The 14,779-nt window shown below is 50.9% G+C and overlaps 1 protein-coding gene across 1 annotated transcript; it reads left to right on the forward strand.

Moving 5' to 3' along the window:
• Positions 1-2,788: 2,788 nt before the first annotated feature.
• Positions 2,789-13,814, forward strand: LACTBL1 (lactamase beta like 1). Its single transcript, XM_028090774.1, has 6 exons — positions 2,789-2,894; positions 5,372-5,481; positions 7,502-7,659; positions 8,667-8,902; positions 11,758-11,863; positions 12,833-13,814. Exons 1-6 carry the CDS (start codon positions 2,846-2,848, stop codon positions 13,812-13,814), a joined length of 1,641 nt encoding a protein of 546 aa, XP_027946575.1. The 5' UTR covers positions 2,789-2,845.
• Positions 13,815-14,779: the final 965 nt, after the last annotated feature.

Consider the following 14,779-nt stretch of genomic DNA (forward strand, 5'->3'; position numbering starts at 1 on the left):
GAGTCGGTTGGGGTCAGATTATAGCAAGCCTCTCTGGCAGACTGTTTCCTGTAGGACAGTGCTATAGTCTGTGCTCAACGTGTGAGCTTCTTTCATCATGGAAGAGCGTGTGGGATTGGACAGAGACACAAGGAATCGAAACTCAGTGAGACCCTAACAGAAGAGAACCTATAGAGCAGGCGTTGGTAGGTACAGATAGCGGGTGTGTTTCAGAGATGGCGGCAGGTCAGTGGGGGGCAGGATTGAAATATTTCATAAATGGCGCTGAGATGATCGATTATCTACACGGAAAAAATAAAATTAGATTCCTTTCTTTATACCATAAATAAAAATATTTCTGTGTGTGAAAGTACAGAAATCTACATTTACAACCTCTGTATAAAGGATTTCCTGAGCACAATCACACACACACACACACACACACACACACAGAACAAACAAACAAGACAGTATTGATGAATTTGATTGGCAGGATCCAAAACCAAAAAAAAACAACCCTTTATTTAACAATACTAGCTCATAGAGCTTACAATGTGTCAAACAAAAAGTACTTTATAGGGGCGCCTGGGTGGCTCAGTCGTTAAGCGTCTGCCTTCAGCTCAGGTCACGATCTCAGGGTCCTGGGATCGAGCCCCACATTGGGCTCCCTGCTTGGCCGGGAAGCCTGCTTCTCCCTCTCCCACTCCCCTGCTTCTCCCTCTCCCACTCCCCCTGCTTGTGTTCCTTCTCTTGCTGCGTCTCTCTCTGTCAAATAAATGAATAAAATCTTAAAAAATTAGATATTATTGAAAAACCCCCAAAAACCCAAAATGTACTTTATATATATTAACTCACTAAATCCTTACTAATTTGTGAGGCAAGCACTATTATTATTTCCATTTTACAGGTGCAGAAACAGAGGCACAGAGAGGGTAAGTGACTTAAGATCACACAGCCAGGCAATGGTTGAACTGAGATTCAAAATTAGACAATCTGGCCACAGACTGACCACTACACTATTCTGCCTTTCAAGAAGTTATCATAAGGGGCGCCTGGGTGGCTCAGTCGTTAAGCGTCTGCCTTCGGCTCGGGTCATGATCCCGGAGTCCTGGGATCGAGCCCTGCATCGGGCTCCCTGCTCCGCGGGAAGCCTGTTTCTCCCTCTCCCACTCCCCCTGCTTGTGTTCCCTCTCTCGCTGTGTCTCTCCCTGTCAAACAAATAAAATCTTTAAAAAAAAAAAAGAAGTTATCATAAACACAATGTGAAAAGACAAAACACAAGCAAGAGTATACAGAACTTACAAAGAACTCTAATACATAAAAAAAAAAATTGAATAGGAAAAAACAGGCAAAGGATAAGAACAGTTCATTCACAGAAAAGCAACCCCAAATATATACAGTAAACGCAGGAGAAAGCATTTGATCTTATCAATTAGAAATAGCAATGAGAATCACATGTGGTGGGAGTATCAACTGGAATGACAGCTTTGGAGAGCCTGGGTAGTATCCAGTTAAGCTGAAAAGGACCACACCTTGCCACCCAGAAATTCCACTGCCAGGCACAGTGTCTCAACTCAAATGCATAAAATAAGCACTTAAAAAAAAAGATTTTTTATTTATTTGAAAGAGAGCACAAGTGGCAGGGGGGAGAGACAGAGGGAGAGGGAGAAGCAGATTCTCTGCTGAGCAGGGAGCCCGATGCGGGGCTCCATCCCAGGACCCTGGGATCATGGCCTGAGCCGAAGGCAGATGCTTAACCGACTGAGCCACCCAAAGCGTCCCAAAAGAGTCCCGTTTTTGAGGCAGCTCGGCCCTAGTCTCCATGGTTTAACTAGTACACTCTGAAATATATTCATACAGCAGCATACTCTACAGAAGTTAAGGTGAATAATATGAAGAACTATATGCACTGTATTGGGAAAAAGGAGGATAATACAGTAGGATATATTTTACATAAGTTTAAAAACGTGCAAAGTGATACTACACACTGTTTGCAAATGTACGAATACAGAGTAAACGAATGAAAACATCACGGTAATGACAAACAGCAAGATCAGAAGGGGCGCTCCATCCGCGAAGAAGGGGAGGAGACTGAAATCTGCAGGTAGTACAAAGAGGGCATCACCTCCACCTAGAATGTTTTATTTTCATCCATTCATCAGTTATTTTTTAGGGTCTGCTGTGTTTCAGGGACTGTTCTAGGCACAGGGAATACCACAGTGAGCAAACAAGAACCCTGTTTTCTAATGGGACGAGACAGACCATACACTAAACAAGTAACGGACGTGGTAGTTTTTTAAAGTGTAAAGATAGGAGGAAAATAAGGTAAAACGTTAAGATCTAACAAACTTGGCGGTGGGTACCCTGCCCTTGGAGAACTCGCACTCCATTAGGAACATCAGCTCATAGTAGTCCAACAACTGTTGTATTAGGGAGTTGGACTTGTACCACGAAGAAGGCTTGTACAAAGTGCCGTGGAGGGGGCCTGGATGAGGAGGGCTGGGGAAGGCGGCATTTCAGCTGGTCTTAGGTATTTTGTTAAGTACACAGGAGAGAGATGGCATGCCCGGCAGAGGAAACAGGCTGTGCAAAGGCCCAGGGGTGCGGAGGTGCGCACATGGTACAGCTGTTGAAGAGGTCATATCGCGAAGGACCTTGGTTTTACAGGTGTGATACTTCCCCCAAGCTGTGGGCTCTCATGATGTCTGGGTGAAGCTAAGGCATGGTAGGGGTCCCGCTGACCGCCATGGGGCTGTGCCCTGTGTCCTTCCCCTTCCAGGTGGTCCAGCTTCCCCGCCTGCCGGAAGTGAAAAAGAAGTGGCTCTTCCCAGCTTCCTGCAGCTTCTTCTTCCTGCTCTCTGTGGTTATGACCGGCTGCTTCCTGTGGCAGTACCACCTCCCCAAGCTGAAGACCAGTGAGTGCACCAGCATCCTTGAGTTGCTCCCCCCCGCCATGGGTCCTGTGGCCTGGGAGCTATGATTGGAAGGTGTAGGGGCAAGGCCACAAGATTTAGACTCAGAAGCTCTGGCCTTCATTTGGACTCCGACTCTCCCTAGCTGTGTATCTTTGGGCCAGTCGTGTGACCCTTCTGTGTCTTGAGGCTCTCATGGATCCCAGTGCCACTGGGGTTTCCTTAAACTACCTAGTCTGGCTCTAAAATTCAGGGTCCCCCAATATGTACAAACGGAGTTTCTCTCGCCTGGTCTTCAGCCCTCATGGTAGGATCTCCAGGCCCCACCCCCCCTTAAATCCTCTCCCAGCTATATCTAAGACCCTGGGAGGAACAATGAGGTGTCCAAGAAATGGGCAGACACTGCCATTTCTTGGAGCCTCTCCATCAGGGGCTGGTCAAAGCTTGGCAAATGAGCCACCACTGCTGGTAATATCCACAGGCCTTCTGTTGCTATAGCAACCCCTCTGCCCTCCAACCTGCTGGGATTCTGGATCATCCAGAATCCCAGGCCTCTGCTAAAGCTAGGGACAATGTCTCGCTCCATTCCTCTCATGTTACAAATGTTCAAGGCTCAATGAGGTGGCCTGGGCTCCCAAAGTCCCACAGAGCTATTTTGCAGAAGTGGCTCCTTTTATTTTCCTGCTGGCTTTTTCCTCTCCCACCCCAACCTGTTCTTTCTAGGGTAAATTCCTCTATCAGGGGCTTCTTAGTCCCTCAAGCAAACAGTCCCCAAGTAGGTGGGTCAGCCTGTCCTCTAGGGCCATGCTTCGGAAACTGTCAAACTACCAATCCAAAGCAGACCAGCATTACTATAGATACAAATGAAATTAAATGAAAAAAGAGAGAGAAATTAGATGGAAAAAAAGATTATAAAATAGAAGCCCAAGTTTTAAGATTCAACACAAAATTACTCCATCAAACTGCTATAGAAGTTTCTAAATGTGTACTCTCAAATTTTCTCCTCCGTTTATCACAAACGGGAAACAAACAGTGCATGGACCTGCTTGGGTCTGCTGAGCACGGTGATCTAAGTCCTCTCCCTCGTGTGGGCACCACCTGAGAGGCTGTTAGAAATTAGGACGCCCTGGCTCCACCCATAGCTATTGAATCAAATCTGCATTTTTTTTTAAAGTAGGCTCCATACCCAGCGTGGGGTCCAACACGGGGCTTGAATTCATGATCCTGAGATCAAAACCTGGGCTGAGATCATGAGTTGGGTGCTTAACTGACTGAGCCACCCAAGGGCCCCTCAAATCTGCATTTTAAGATTGCCAGGTGAATTTTGTGCACGTGCCTATTAATGCAGGGCTGGAGGCACCAGCTCTACTGGAGTCCCAGGCTGAGCAAAGCTTAGGCTTTGGCTGAGGCTTCCCTACTCCAATTATTAAACCTATGTCAGGGAGTTGTTGAGAGATCTTCCCTAAGGCTTGTCATTTTTCTGTTTGGGACCCTATCAGTTATCGAATGCTGAGTAAGAAGCCACCCCCAAACTTACTGGCTTCAAGCAAAGTGATTTATTCCTTCTCATGATTCTGTGGGCTTGCTGGCAGTTCTGCTGCTGGTCTAACCTGGACTCTTTCAATGCGGAGGGCAAAGTCACCTGGGCAAGTCCCTGCTTACAAACACTCGCTCTCAAGGCCGCTATTCCAGGCTTATTCACAAGGGGGCAGTGGTCCCAGGCAGCAAATGATTAAGGCCTAATTTTGGAAGGTGCTCAGTCAATTCCTCCTGACAAACTCAGTCAGATTCAAGAGGTGGGAGAAACTGGAAGAATATTCTAGACTGTTTTTCGAGGATGAGGGGGAGGTCTGGGGCCGCTGTGATGATCTCTCAGCCTGAATCCCATCCTGCCAGGGCCCACACCTTCTCCCCTGAGGTTCCCAGGAAGCCATACACCTGGACCAAAGCAGAACGCGATTTAGAGCTGATATCCCAGACACAACGCTCTGGTGACAGAAGGCACTGTCCCTTATGGGTTAGGCCTGAAGCCCAAGTGAGGCCCAAGTCTACTTCTCCACCTAAACATAGAATCAGAACTAGAGAAGCAGAGACAGACAGACAGACAGACATGGCTGAGCCTGCCCCAAGGAGCCAGAACTTTCCTAAGTCAGCTGACTACATGGAGGGAGGAAGCTGATGAAGCAAGAGACAAGGGCTGACAACTGGGAACCGTGGCCTGATTGGCATTTTGAAGGCCAAGCATCATGTGGCAGGCGTGGGACTGTCCCTTCTTCCAGGCAGACTCTGCCTTTTGCCCCTTGCTGCCCATGGTGGGTCGCTGTGTCCCGCTATCTTCTGGGGAGGCTGTTGCCAGCTTCACGGGCTGGCCCCGAGGCATGGCTCTGGTCTTTGCTACCACCTTCCCATCTCTTCCAGGATGACCCCTAGCCTCCTATCCTGATTTCTGTCCCCCACTCACCATGTGATGTTCCCTCCAGGTTCCCTGGGACCAGAGGTGACTTCTGCCCCTGTGAGGATGTGTCCCCGGCACCCGGAGCCTGTGCCCCTGACCCACCCCCTCCCTGTGTTGAAGGAGGCCCTGGGAAAGGTCAGTGATGACCCAAGAGGCACCTCAGTGTGTGGGCTAGGCCTGGGTGATGAAGGGGAGGGCACATTCCGGACACTAGCAGTGGTATTTTCTTTCTTTCTTTTTTATTTTTTAAGATTTTATTTATTTGAGAGACAGAGTGAGAGAGAGAGAGCACATGAGAGGGGGGAGGGTCAGAGGGAGAAGCAGACTCCCCGCCGAGTAGGGAGCCCGATGCGGGACTTGATCCAGGGACTCCAGGGTCATGACCTGAGCCGAAGGCAGTTGCTTAACCAACTGAGCCACCCAGGCGCCCCTAGCAGTGGTATTTTCATTCATTCATTCATTCATTCATTCATTCATTCATTCAACATACAATTCTTGAGCACCTACTCTGTGCTAGGCACCGGGGAGATGGCAGGAAGAAGATCTTGTCCTGCTCTAAAGAAGCTACTAGTCTGGAAGGGACAGAATAGTCAAGACAAATAACATCTATAACTGAGGGGTAAGAGTGAGGGGAGGAAATTTTAGGGAACTATGGGGTTCAGAGAATTGGCTTTGGGGTCAGGCAAGGCTTCTGGAGGGAGTGGTATCTACACTGAGATGTGAACAAGAAGGAGATATCCAGATGATACGCATTTATACAGTAAGGGAGCTCGGGGGAGTGAAGCGTGTGGTCTGGAGAGAGGGGCCGGCATGTGCACGGGTCCAGGGGCAGCGGAGTGAGGGTGAGGCACACACAGAGAACTACGTGGAAATTCAGGCTGGTGGGGCCAGAGGTGCGGGAGGAGGACAGAGCCGCCACCCCAGAGGCCAGCGTGGTCTCATTAAACACACACCCCCTACAGCATAACTGTTAGCGCTGCAGGGGAGCCGACACTAGAGGGGGCTGTCAGCTGGCGCTGGTCTGTGCCCGTCAGACCCCAGCCCCGGTCACTCACCTCAGGAGACACACAGACAAATGAAATTTCACGCAGTGCGGGGATATGACACTGTCGTCCGGGACAGTTGAAGGGACGGGCGTCCACATGAGAGAAGGCATGGGCCGCGCAGAGAGACACCATCGCTGCCTGCAAGTACGAGAAAAGTTTAGTGAAGGAGAGGGAGCAAAGTGGTGCTCTGAGGCTCCAGGGTCACAGTCACAGAAATGAAACAAAGCGGCAGTGATACCCATGGCCGCCCTCTAGTGGGCACCTGGGCATGGCGGCCTCTTGCTGGGAATGTGAGGCCCTGCCCACAGAGCAGGACCCAGAGGCACACAGGGCGAAGCTAGCGCTGGGGCGGGAACCACAGGTGGACAGAACTCAATTCTGGATCTGTGAAGTCACTTGGCAGGGCGGTCGGGCCGTGAATTAGGAGCTAGGGCTGGAGTTCGCCTGGGCTTCTCATCCTGACTCCACGAACCATTCACCACTTGAGCGAGTCACTTAGGATCTCATGAATTCACTTTTCTCATCTGTAAAATAGGGAGAAGTGAGCACTGACTTGTTATGAAGATTAAGTGAGACAATGCATGAGAATCATGTTATATGATGCCTGGCACATGCCAAATGTCCAACAGATACAGGGGTTCTCACCGGCACTGCATTTCATTATTGAAAACAATGTCTTTTCAATCAATGTTCAAAGAGGGTCTATGGGCCCTCTATCATGAATTCTCCAACATTAGGGGGCCAGACCGGGCCGGGCTGGACATGTTCTAGGGCATCAGACAAGGGTTCAACTAGACCAGTAGTTTAACCCCTCCCTCCTTTTACATTTTGCCAAAGAAATGTTTCTTTGAACAAAAATCTTATAAGGAAGCCCTACACAGAAAACACATTTAGTGGAGCTGCTCTGGTTGCAAGTGGGTGGGGGTCCCATCCCAGGGGGTCTGAGAACCGGAGGTCTGGAGGCTCCAGCAACAGTGGGGAGAGAAGGGAGGGGAGCCAGGCCCGGGCTGCTGTGTGCAGCGGCTGGTGTGGGAGTGGGCCGGGCGTGCAGAATGAGCAGACGGTGTCTCTGCGCCTGCACTCTGAGCCTCCTGCTCTTCTCCTCCAAGGTGGACCGGATCCTGCGTCAGGCACTGTCTGCCCCGGGCCTGGCTGCCATGTCTGCAGTTGTCATCCACAATGACACTGTGCTCTGGACTGGGAACTTTGGGAAGAAGAATGGCTCAGACCCAGCCTCTGGGCCCCCCAATGAGTACACCATGTACCGGTCAGCTGGGTGACCTCCAGAGTCCTCTAGAGGGGGGCAGGGATGGGAGGACAAGGGAGACCTAGGAGGTAGGGGGACTCAAGAGAATCATGACTGGGGGTCCAAGCTGCCAGGGTCCTTTATTAAGTCCCAACAATTTTATAGATGAGGAGACTGAGATCCAGAGAGGACCAGAGAGTGCCCAACATCACATGACGACAGGGATAATAGGTCAGGAAGGAATCCCTGCTGGAGAGCCCTTAGCCCAAAACCTCCCGAACTAGAAAAGGCTCCCTGTGTCCCATTCCCCCTGCCCCACCCCTTCTATCTGCCACAAAGGGACTATAACCAGTTCCTGGGCCTTTGCCCCAGGTCCCTGTCAGTTGGCAGCAGTGGTCCAGATGGAAGAAACATGGGCCCCTCTGCTGCACAACCAGTCTCCCCTCCTTGGTGCTGCCTGTGGGGTCCTTAAAGCGGACCATGCAAAGTGAACACGCTCACTCCCAGAGGTACTGTGAGGATGTCAGAGGGGGTTCCATTCACACTGCCCCTGTTATGTGCCAGGCATGGGGCCAACAGTTATATTTGCTATCACTTACTGAACACATACTACCTACCTGCTTGGTACGTTGCCAAGCACTTTACATGCCCAATCTCATTCAATCTTTTCTACGACCTGTGAAATGGACAATGAAACTGAATCTCAGAAAGATCTAGTACTTGCCTAAGAGCAGTTGGCCAGTGTGAGGCAGAAGTATGATCCCAACCCACATCTGTCCCAGAATGGGAAGGGCCTGGGTTAAGGCCTGGCATGGGGATGGGTGCTCAGGAGTATCCACCCACCACTGTGATATGTTCTCAAACATCCCAGGGGCAGTTTGACAGAGGCTGGTGAATTTCCATCTGAGACACTGGGTAAGGGTGGGCTCAGTGCTTTCCTAGAACTGGGGCGTGGGGGTGCAGGGTAGAGGTGGGTTGTGGGGCTGACTGCATGTCCTCTGCACCCTTGTGCACTTAACACTGTCCAGGATCTCCAGCATCTCCAAGATCTTTCCAGTCCTCATGCTGTACCGGCTGTGGGAGGAGGGCATTGTGGCCTCCCTAGATGACCCTCTGGAGCGGTATGCCAGCACCTTCACCATCAACAACCCACTGGGCCTGGCATCGGCTCCCGCACAGAGCCTGATGGACGGGCTAGAGGAGGTGGGCCCAGCCCCAAGGCCTTCGCCGGTCACCCTCCGAAGGATGGCCAGCCAGCTCTCAGGTGAGTAGCTCTGGACTTTTCCAGCTCAACCCAAACCATTTCAGATGCGGGAACTGAGCAGCAGGTTCTCATCCAGCCCGGCCATACCACCCATTCCCCGAGCCAGGCCTGAAAAATGGAAACACCTAAATATCCATAAATGGCCAAATCAACTAGGTAGGACAGGGCTCTACAATCAAATAAGATGCAGCCCCAGAGAAAAGGGCAACGATGTTCTTTACGTACCGAGATAGAATAAGGTACGATGTTAATTTAAGTGGGGAAAAAAAGCTCAAACAGCGTATGTTAGATGTTACCATACGAATGGATAAAATAATATACACACATAGAGTGCACACGGGTATATGAATGTATATGTGTTAGAAACTATAATGTACACATTACATAACACACTTATATAAACCGTATGAATATACACATACCTGCCATTCCGTCATTTTAAAAGGTCTGAGGTCTCAGTCGATGGACGTGGCTGGTTATCACTTCTGAGCCCAGATGGTGTACCCGAGGCTCAGCGAGAGGATGGAGCCTCCTGAAGTGGCTCATGCAGGACAGGATCAGTCTTCTTGAGGGAGAGCGGCCCAGTGGTTAAGGGCATGAGCACTGAAATTCCAGCTCTGCCCTCTCCCAGCTGTGTGATCTTCAGCAAGTCATTCAACTTCTCTGAACCCTATTTTTCTCCTCTGTAAAATGACTGTGGTTCACATTATTATTGGGGATTAAATGAGCTGATGAGTGTAGAACACTTAGCAGAGCACCTGGTACACAGCAGGTACTTGTCAATGTAGCCTTGGTTATTGTAGCCAGGGTTAGACCTAGGTTTAGTGGGGCCTTATGTGGATATAATCCTGGGGGCCCTCTTTAAGAATACATTATTAAAAATTCAAAATTAGATGCAGGCCTTGGAAGGGGCCATGCAGCTGAGGAGCCTTGAAGCTTAGGCTCCTCCTGCCTCCTGTTAAATCCACACAGGTTGTAACTCTGACTCTAGGGCTCCCTCTAGGGGTGTGTTGTGGATTCTTCTCTATCCATACCCAGGGAACCCAGCACCCTGTGCTTGGTTAGTTTTAAAACATCCCACATGTCTTCTCCCACAGTCCTAAGGGCCAGCTGCCTGCATTAACTTTGTTTTAGGCTCTCAATGTCTTTTATGATTGACTCTCACTATGATTACTATGATTGGCTCTCTCTGATTCCTGGAGCTTTTCATCGCTTCTCCAAGTTAAGCCTTCTAACACTTCACAGGGAAGCCACAGCAGGTGCTTCAGCCCATCTGAAGATGAGCAAGTAGAGGCTCAGAGAGGTAAAGTACATGGTCTGTGGCCACACAGCAAGAAGCGTCAGAGTCAAGGGGTGCCTGGGTGGCTCAGAGGTTAAGCGTCCAACTCTTGATTTCAGCTCAGGTCATGATCTCAGAGTTGTGGGATCGAGCCCCATGTCTGGCTCTGTGCGGGGCGTGGAGCCTGCTTAAGATTCTCTCTCTCCTTTTCCCTCTGCCCCTCCCCCCTTCTTAAAAAAAAAAAAGTGTCAGAGTCAGAACTTAAACCCAGGACTCAAGACTCCATCTCCCAGTTGCTTAAGCCAAAACCCTTTGAGTCACCCTGGTACCTCCAACCCCCACACCCTCCACATCTCCTCCAGTAGCAAATTCTGTTGGCTCCCCACTCAAAATATATCCAGAATCCAACCACTCCTCACCGTCTCCACTGCTAGCACGTGAGTCTAAGCCACCATCAATTAAACATAGATTTTTCAAGTCTCCTTACAGGCTTCCTTGCTTCTGCCACTGCCCCCCAAAAGTCTGTTTTCAAACAGCAGCCCGAGCAACCCTGATAAAATATACATCAGATCACATCACTCTTCTGCTCAAAACTCCTGCAGTGGTCACATCCCACTCAGAGAAAAAGCCAAGTCCTTCCAGCACCCTCCAGCATCTGGTGCCTACACCCCCAATATCTCTCACCTCCAAAAGTCTTCCCCTTCTCACTCTTCTCTTCAGCCACATTGGCTGTTCCTCACCGGTCCTCAAACATGCCAAATCATTCCTGCCTCAGGGCCTTTGCACTAGCTGTTCCCTCCGTGGAAGACATTCTTTCCTCACACTGCTGCGTGGCTCTCCCCCTCACCTTCTCCAGCTCTCACCTGCTCACAGGTCACCTTCTCTCTGAGGCCTTCCTCTGATCACCTTGGATAAAATAACAATCCCTCCCTTCTTACATGCAATTATTTTTCTCCATAGTATGAGTATTTATTTATCATCTGTCCCCTCCCCTACAATGGAAACCCCATGTGGGCAAGGACTTTATTTTGCTCACTACTGAACCCCCAGGTCCCAGAACAGTCCTTGAAACAAAAGGGATGCTTGAAAACTACTGAGTAGAAGGATGTAAAGAATCCCAGTCCCCTGACCCTTCCCATACTTGTTGCATCCAATAAACAGAAAATTCCAAGTGGGCAGAGAAGCCAATTCCAAAAAACCTGTTTGGGTAGTGACCTCAAGATTTTTGTGGAATCAAACGTCTATGGTGGATGATAACAATTATTTTTTTGAACAGTTACTATGACCAGGCACCATGCTAAGCATTTTATCTCAACTAATCCTCACACGAGCCAAATGATACAGGAAATTATTTCCCTCATGTTACAGATGAGGGGACTGGGGCTCAGAGAGGTTAAGTGACTTGCCCAATATAACACAGACGGGATTCGAGTCTATGCTAGACTTTTTTTTTTTTTTTAAGTGATTTTGTGGTTCTTATCTCTCAATTCATGGAAGGTGGGGGAGGGAGCGCACTCAGGGGCCCACTATCACGTGCTCAGCTGGCCCAGCAAGTCTGATCACTGCTCCTCTCCAGGGCTGCCCAGAAGGCTCCGCTCGACTTCGCTGCTGTGGAGGGGCAGCACCCAGGAGGCCCTGAGCCTACTCAAGGATGACGTACTTGTGGCAGACCCGGGAACCAGGTGAGGAGTGTGTCTGATGCCCCACCCACATTAGGAACCGCCCGAGGTGACACACCCCTCCTAGGAGAGAGCCTGTGTCACCTCATCCTAGATAGCTGGAGCCCAGGGGACACTTTAGGGATCCCTGAATGCATCCCCTATTCCACAGCTGAGAGGACAGGCCCAGACAGGGGGCACAGCCAGGCTGGGGGGAAGCTGGGCCCAGATCCAGTTCTGTGTGAACCCTGTATTCTGTCGATTCATCAACTCAGCTTTTATTGAGCATCTACTCAACTGTGATACAGCACCTAGCTGTTGAGATACAGCAAGGAACAAATGTAACCAGGCTGCTCCTCAGGAAGTGTACATTCTTCTGAGTGAACAGTGGACATTCTCATCAGTGAACAGATAAACGAGAGAAATACAGAGTTTGCCAAGTGCCAAAATGGAAATAAATGGGATGCTGATGAGACAGGGAGTGGATAGCTGGGGTAGCCACTGAACAAACCCCCACTCTGGGAGCAGTAGGGTTTGGGAGAAGGGAGGGGTGAAATCCTGCCTCCTCTTTGTTATCCTTCAGCTTACAAGCTCCCTGTCATTTTTGCCCCACAGTAGTCCAAGACTCTAATTTCCCATTTGATAAAATAAATCATACTAAAGTGTAAAGACCCAATAAGATTTGTCTTACCACTTTCCCAGGTGCACTGCCGAGTCCAACTCTTCCCCAAGTTGCTGTGTGCCCCTGGGCAATTCTCTGCCCCTCTCTGGGCTTTAGTCTTCCCAGATGTAGGATAGGGACTTGGATTCACTGACCTCTGGGGTCTCTGCCGAGTCTGACCATCTGGGATGCAGTGAAGCAGGTTCCTTCTCCACCGCACCCAGCCCAACGGAACTCTGGTGGCATTTTAGACTGGTGGCGTGGGGCTCTTTAGGGCGTGGAGATATTCCTCCAAGGCCACGTCCCAGTTTCCTTTCCCTTTCTTCTTCCAGGTGCCATTACAGCACGCTGGCCTTCTCGCTTCTGGCGCATGTCCTGGCAGCGCACACTGCTGAGGGTGACTACCAACGCTGGATCTCCGAGAACGTGCTGGAGCCGCTGGGGTTGGCGGACACCGGCTTTGACCTCACGCCCCTCGTGCGCGCCCGCCTGGCTGCGGGCTTTTACGGCAGCGGGCGGCCCGCGCCGCTCTACGACCTGGGCTGGTACCGGCCGTCCGGCCAGATGTACTCCACCCCCGCCGACCTGGCCAAGCTGGCCATGGTGCTCCTGGGCAGCGGGCCCCACTGGCTCCTGCGGCCCGACGCGGCCAAGACCCTGCTGGCGCCGCTGCTGGCCTGCTCGGGCGCCTACTTCGCCAACGAGACGGGCACACCGTGGGAGTTCCACGCGCAGCGGGGCTACCGCGTGGTGCGCAAGGACGGCGACCTGGACGGCTACGCCGCCACCTTCTCCCTGGTGCCGCCGCTGCGCCTGGGCTTCGTGCTGCTCCTGGCCGGGCCGCGGCCCCCCGGGCGCGACCTGGTGGCGCAGGCCTACGACGTGCTCCTGCCCGCCGTGGAGAGGGCTCTCCGGGAGGCCGCGCCCAGCCCCGCCCCGCCGCCCAGCGCGCGCCCCTTCGCCGGCTACTTCACCTTCGCCAACCAGACCTTCTATGAGGTGCGCCCCGGGCCGGCGGGCGAGCTGCGCCTGCGCCAGTTCGGGCCGCGCGTCGAGGCGCTGGTGCCCGCCGCCTTCCGCACGCTGGCGCTGCGCCACCTGCGCGGCCGCGTCTTCCAGCTGCACGTGGCGCGCCAGTTCCCGTGCGCGCTGCCGCTCGGCGACGCCTGGCTTTCTCTTGAGGCTCAGCACGGGCAGCTCGTCAACTTCTACCCGTTGGACCGCCACGGGCTGTCCCCCGGCTTCGACGTGCCGGGCCTCAACACCTACCGGGTGCTGAGGCTGCAGCGCAAGCCGGTATTCAAGACCCAGTGACGCGGGGCTCTGGTCCCTCCGGAGCCCCCGCCTTCCTCGCCTCCGGGCTTTCCGATCTAGATTTGGAAGGTGGCGCTGCGGAGATGTCTATTAGAGAAGCCGAGTAGTTGGCAAAGTGGCACAGGCGTTGCTACTCAAAAGTGTGGTCTCCGGACCACAGCAGGTTTTTGAGCTGTTTGTTATGCAGGGGGTGGAAGAATTAAGTACAGAAATTTAGCGTGAGCATTTAGAAACTTTCATAGCAAGCTGACAGAGTACTTTCTTTAAAAGATTTTATTTATTTATTTATTTATTTATTTATTTATTTATTTATTTATTTATTTGAGAGAGAGCGAGCAGGGGGAGGGGCAGAAGGAGAGGAAGAATCTCAAGCTGACTCTATGCTAAGCCGGAGGGGAGGTGGAACTCGATCTGACGACCTGAGCCCAAATCAAGGGTGGACTGCCTAATGGACTGAGCCACCCTGGCACCCAAGTCTGTTAAATAGAAGACAAAATACGGGCTTGTATTTTGTCTTTTAAAAATCAACCCTACTGAGTTTTAATTTATACAATTTATATAAATTTTTATAAAACGAAATGCACACATTAGCCATGATTTTTGACAAATATTTATGCCTACTATAATCCAGATACGGAAAATTTCCATTATCCCCCAAACTTCTTTTGCTGTCAATCTCCTTCCCTGCACCCAGCCCTAGGCAACCGCTGATCTATTTTTATCACAATGGATTCGTTTTGCCTGTTCTACAATTTCATATAAATGGAATCATACAGTGTAGTCTTTTGTGTTTGGCTTCCCCCCCAGCATGATGTTTTTGAGGTTCACCCATGTCTTTGTGTGTATCAATAGTTGTTCCTTTTTATTGCTAAGTAGCATTCCATTGTATGGGTGCATCACGTTTGCTTATCCATTTACCTGTTGATGGACATTTGGGTTCTTTCCAGACTTGGGCTATTCGGGAA

This window comes from Eumetopias jubatus, unplaced genomic scaffold (genome assembly GCF_037043125.1).
Source record: "Eumetopias jubatus isolate StellerSeaLion01/CBP00866 unplaced genomic scaffold, mEumJub1_p1.0 scaffold_4, whole genome shotgun sequence".
NCBI classification, from domain to species: Eukaryota; Metazoa; Chordata; class Mammalia; order Carnivora; family Otariidae; genus Eumetopias; species Eumetopias jubatus.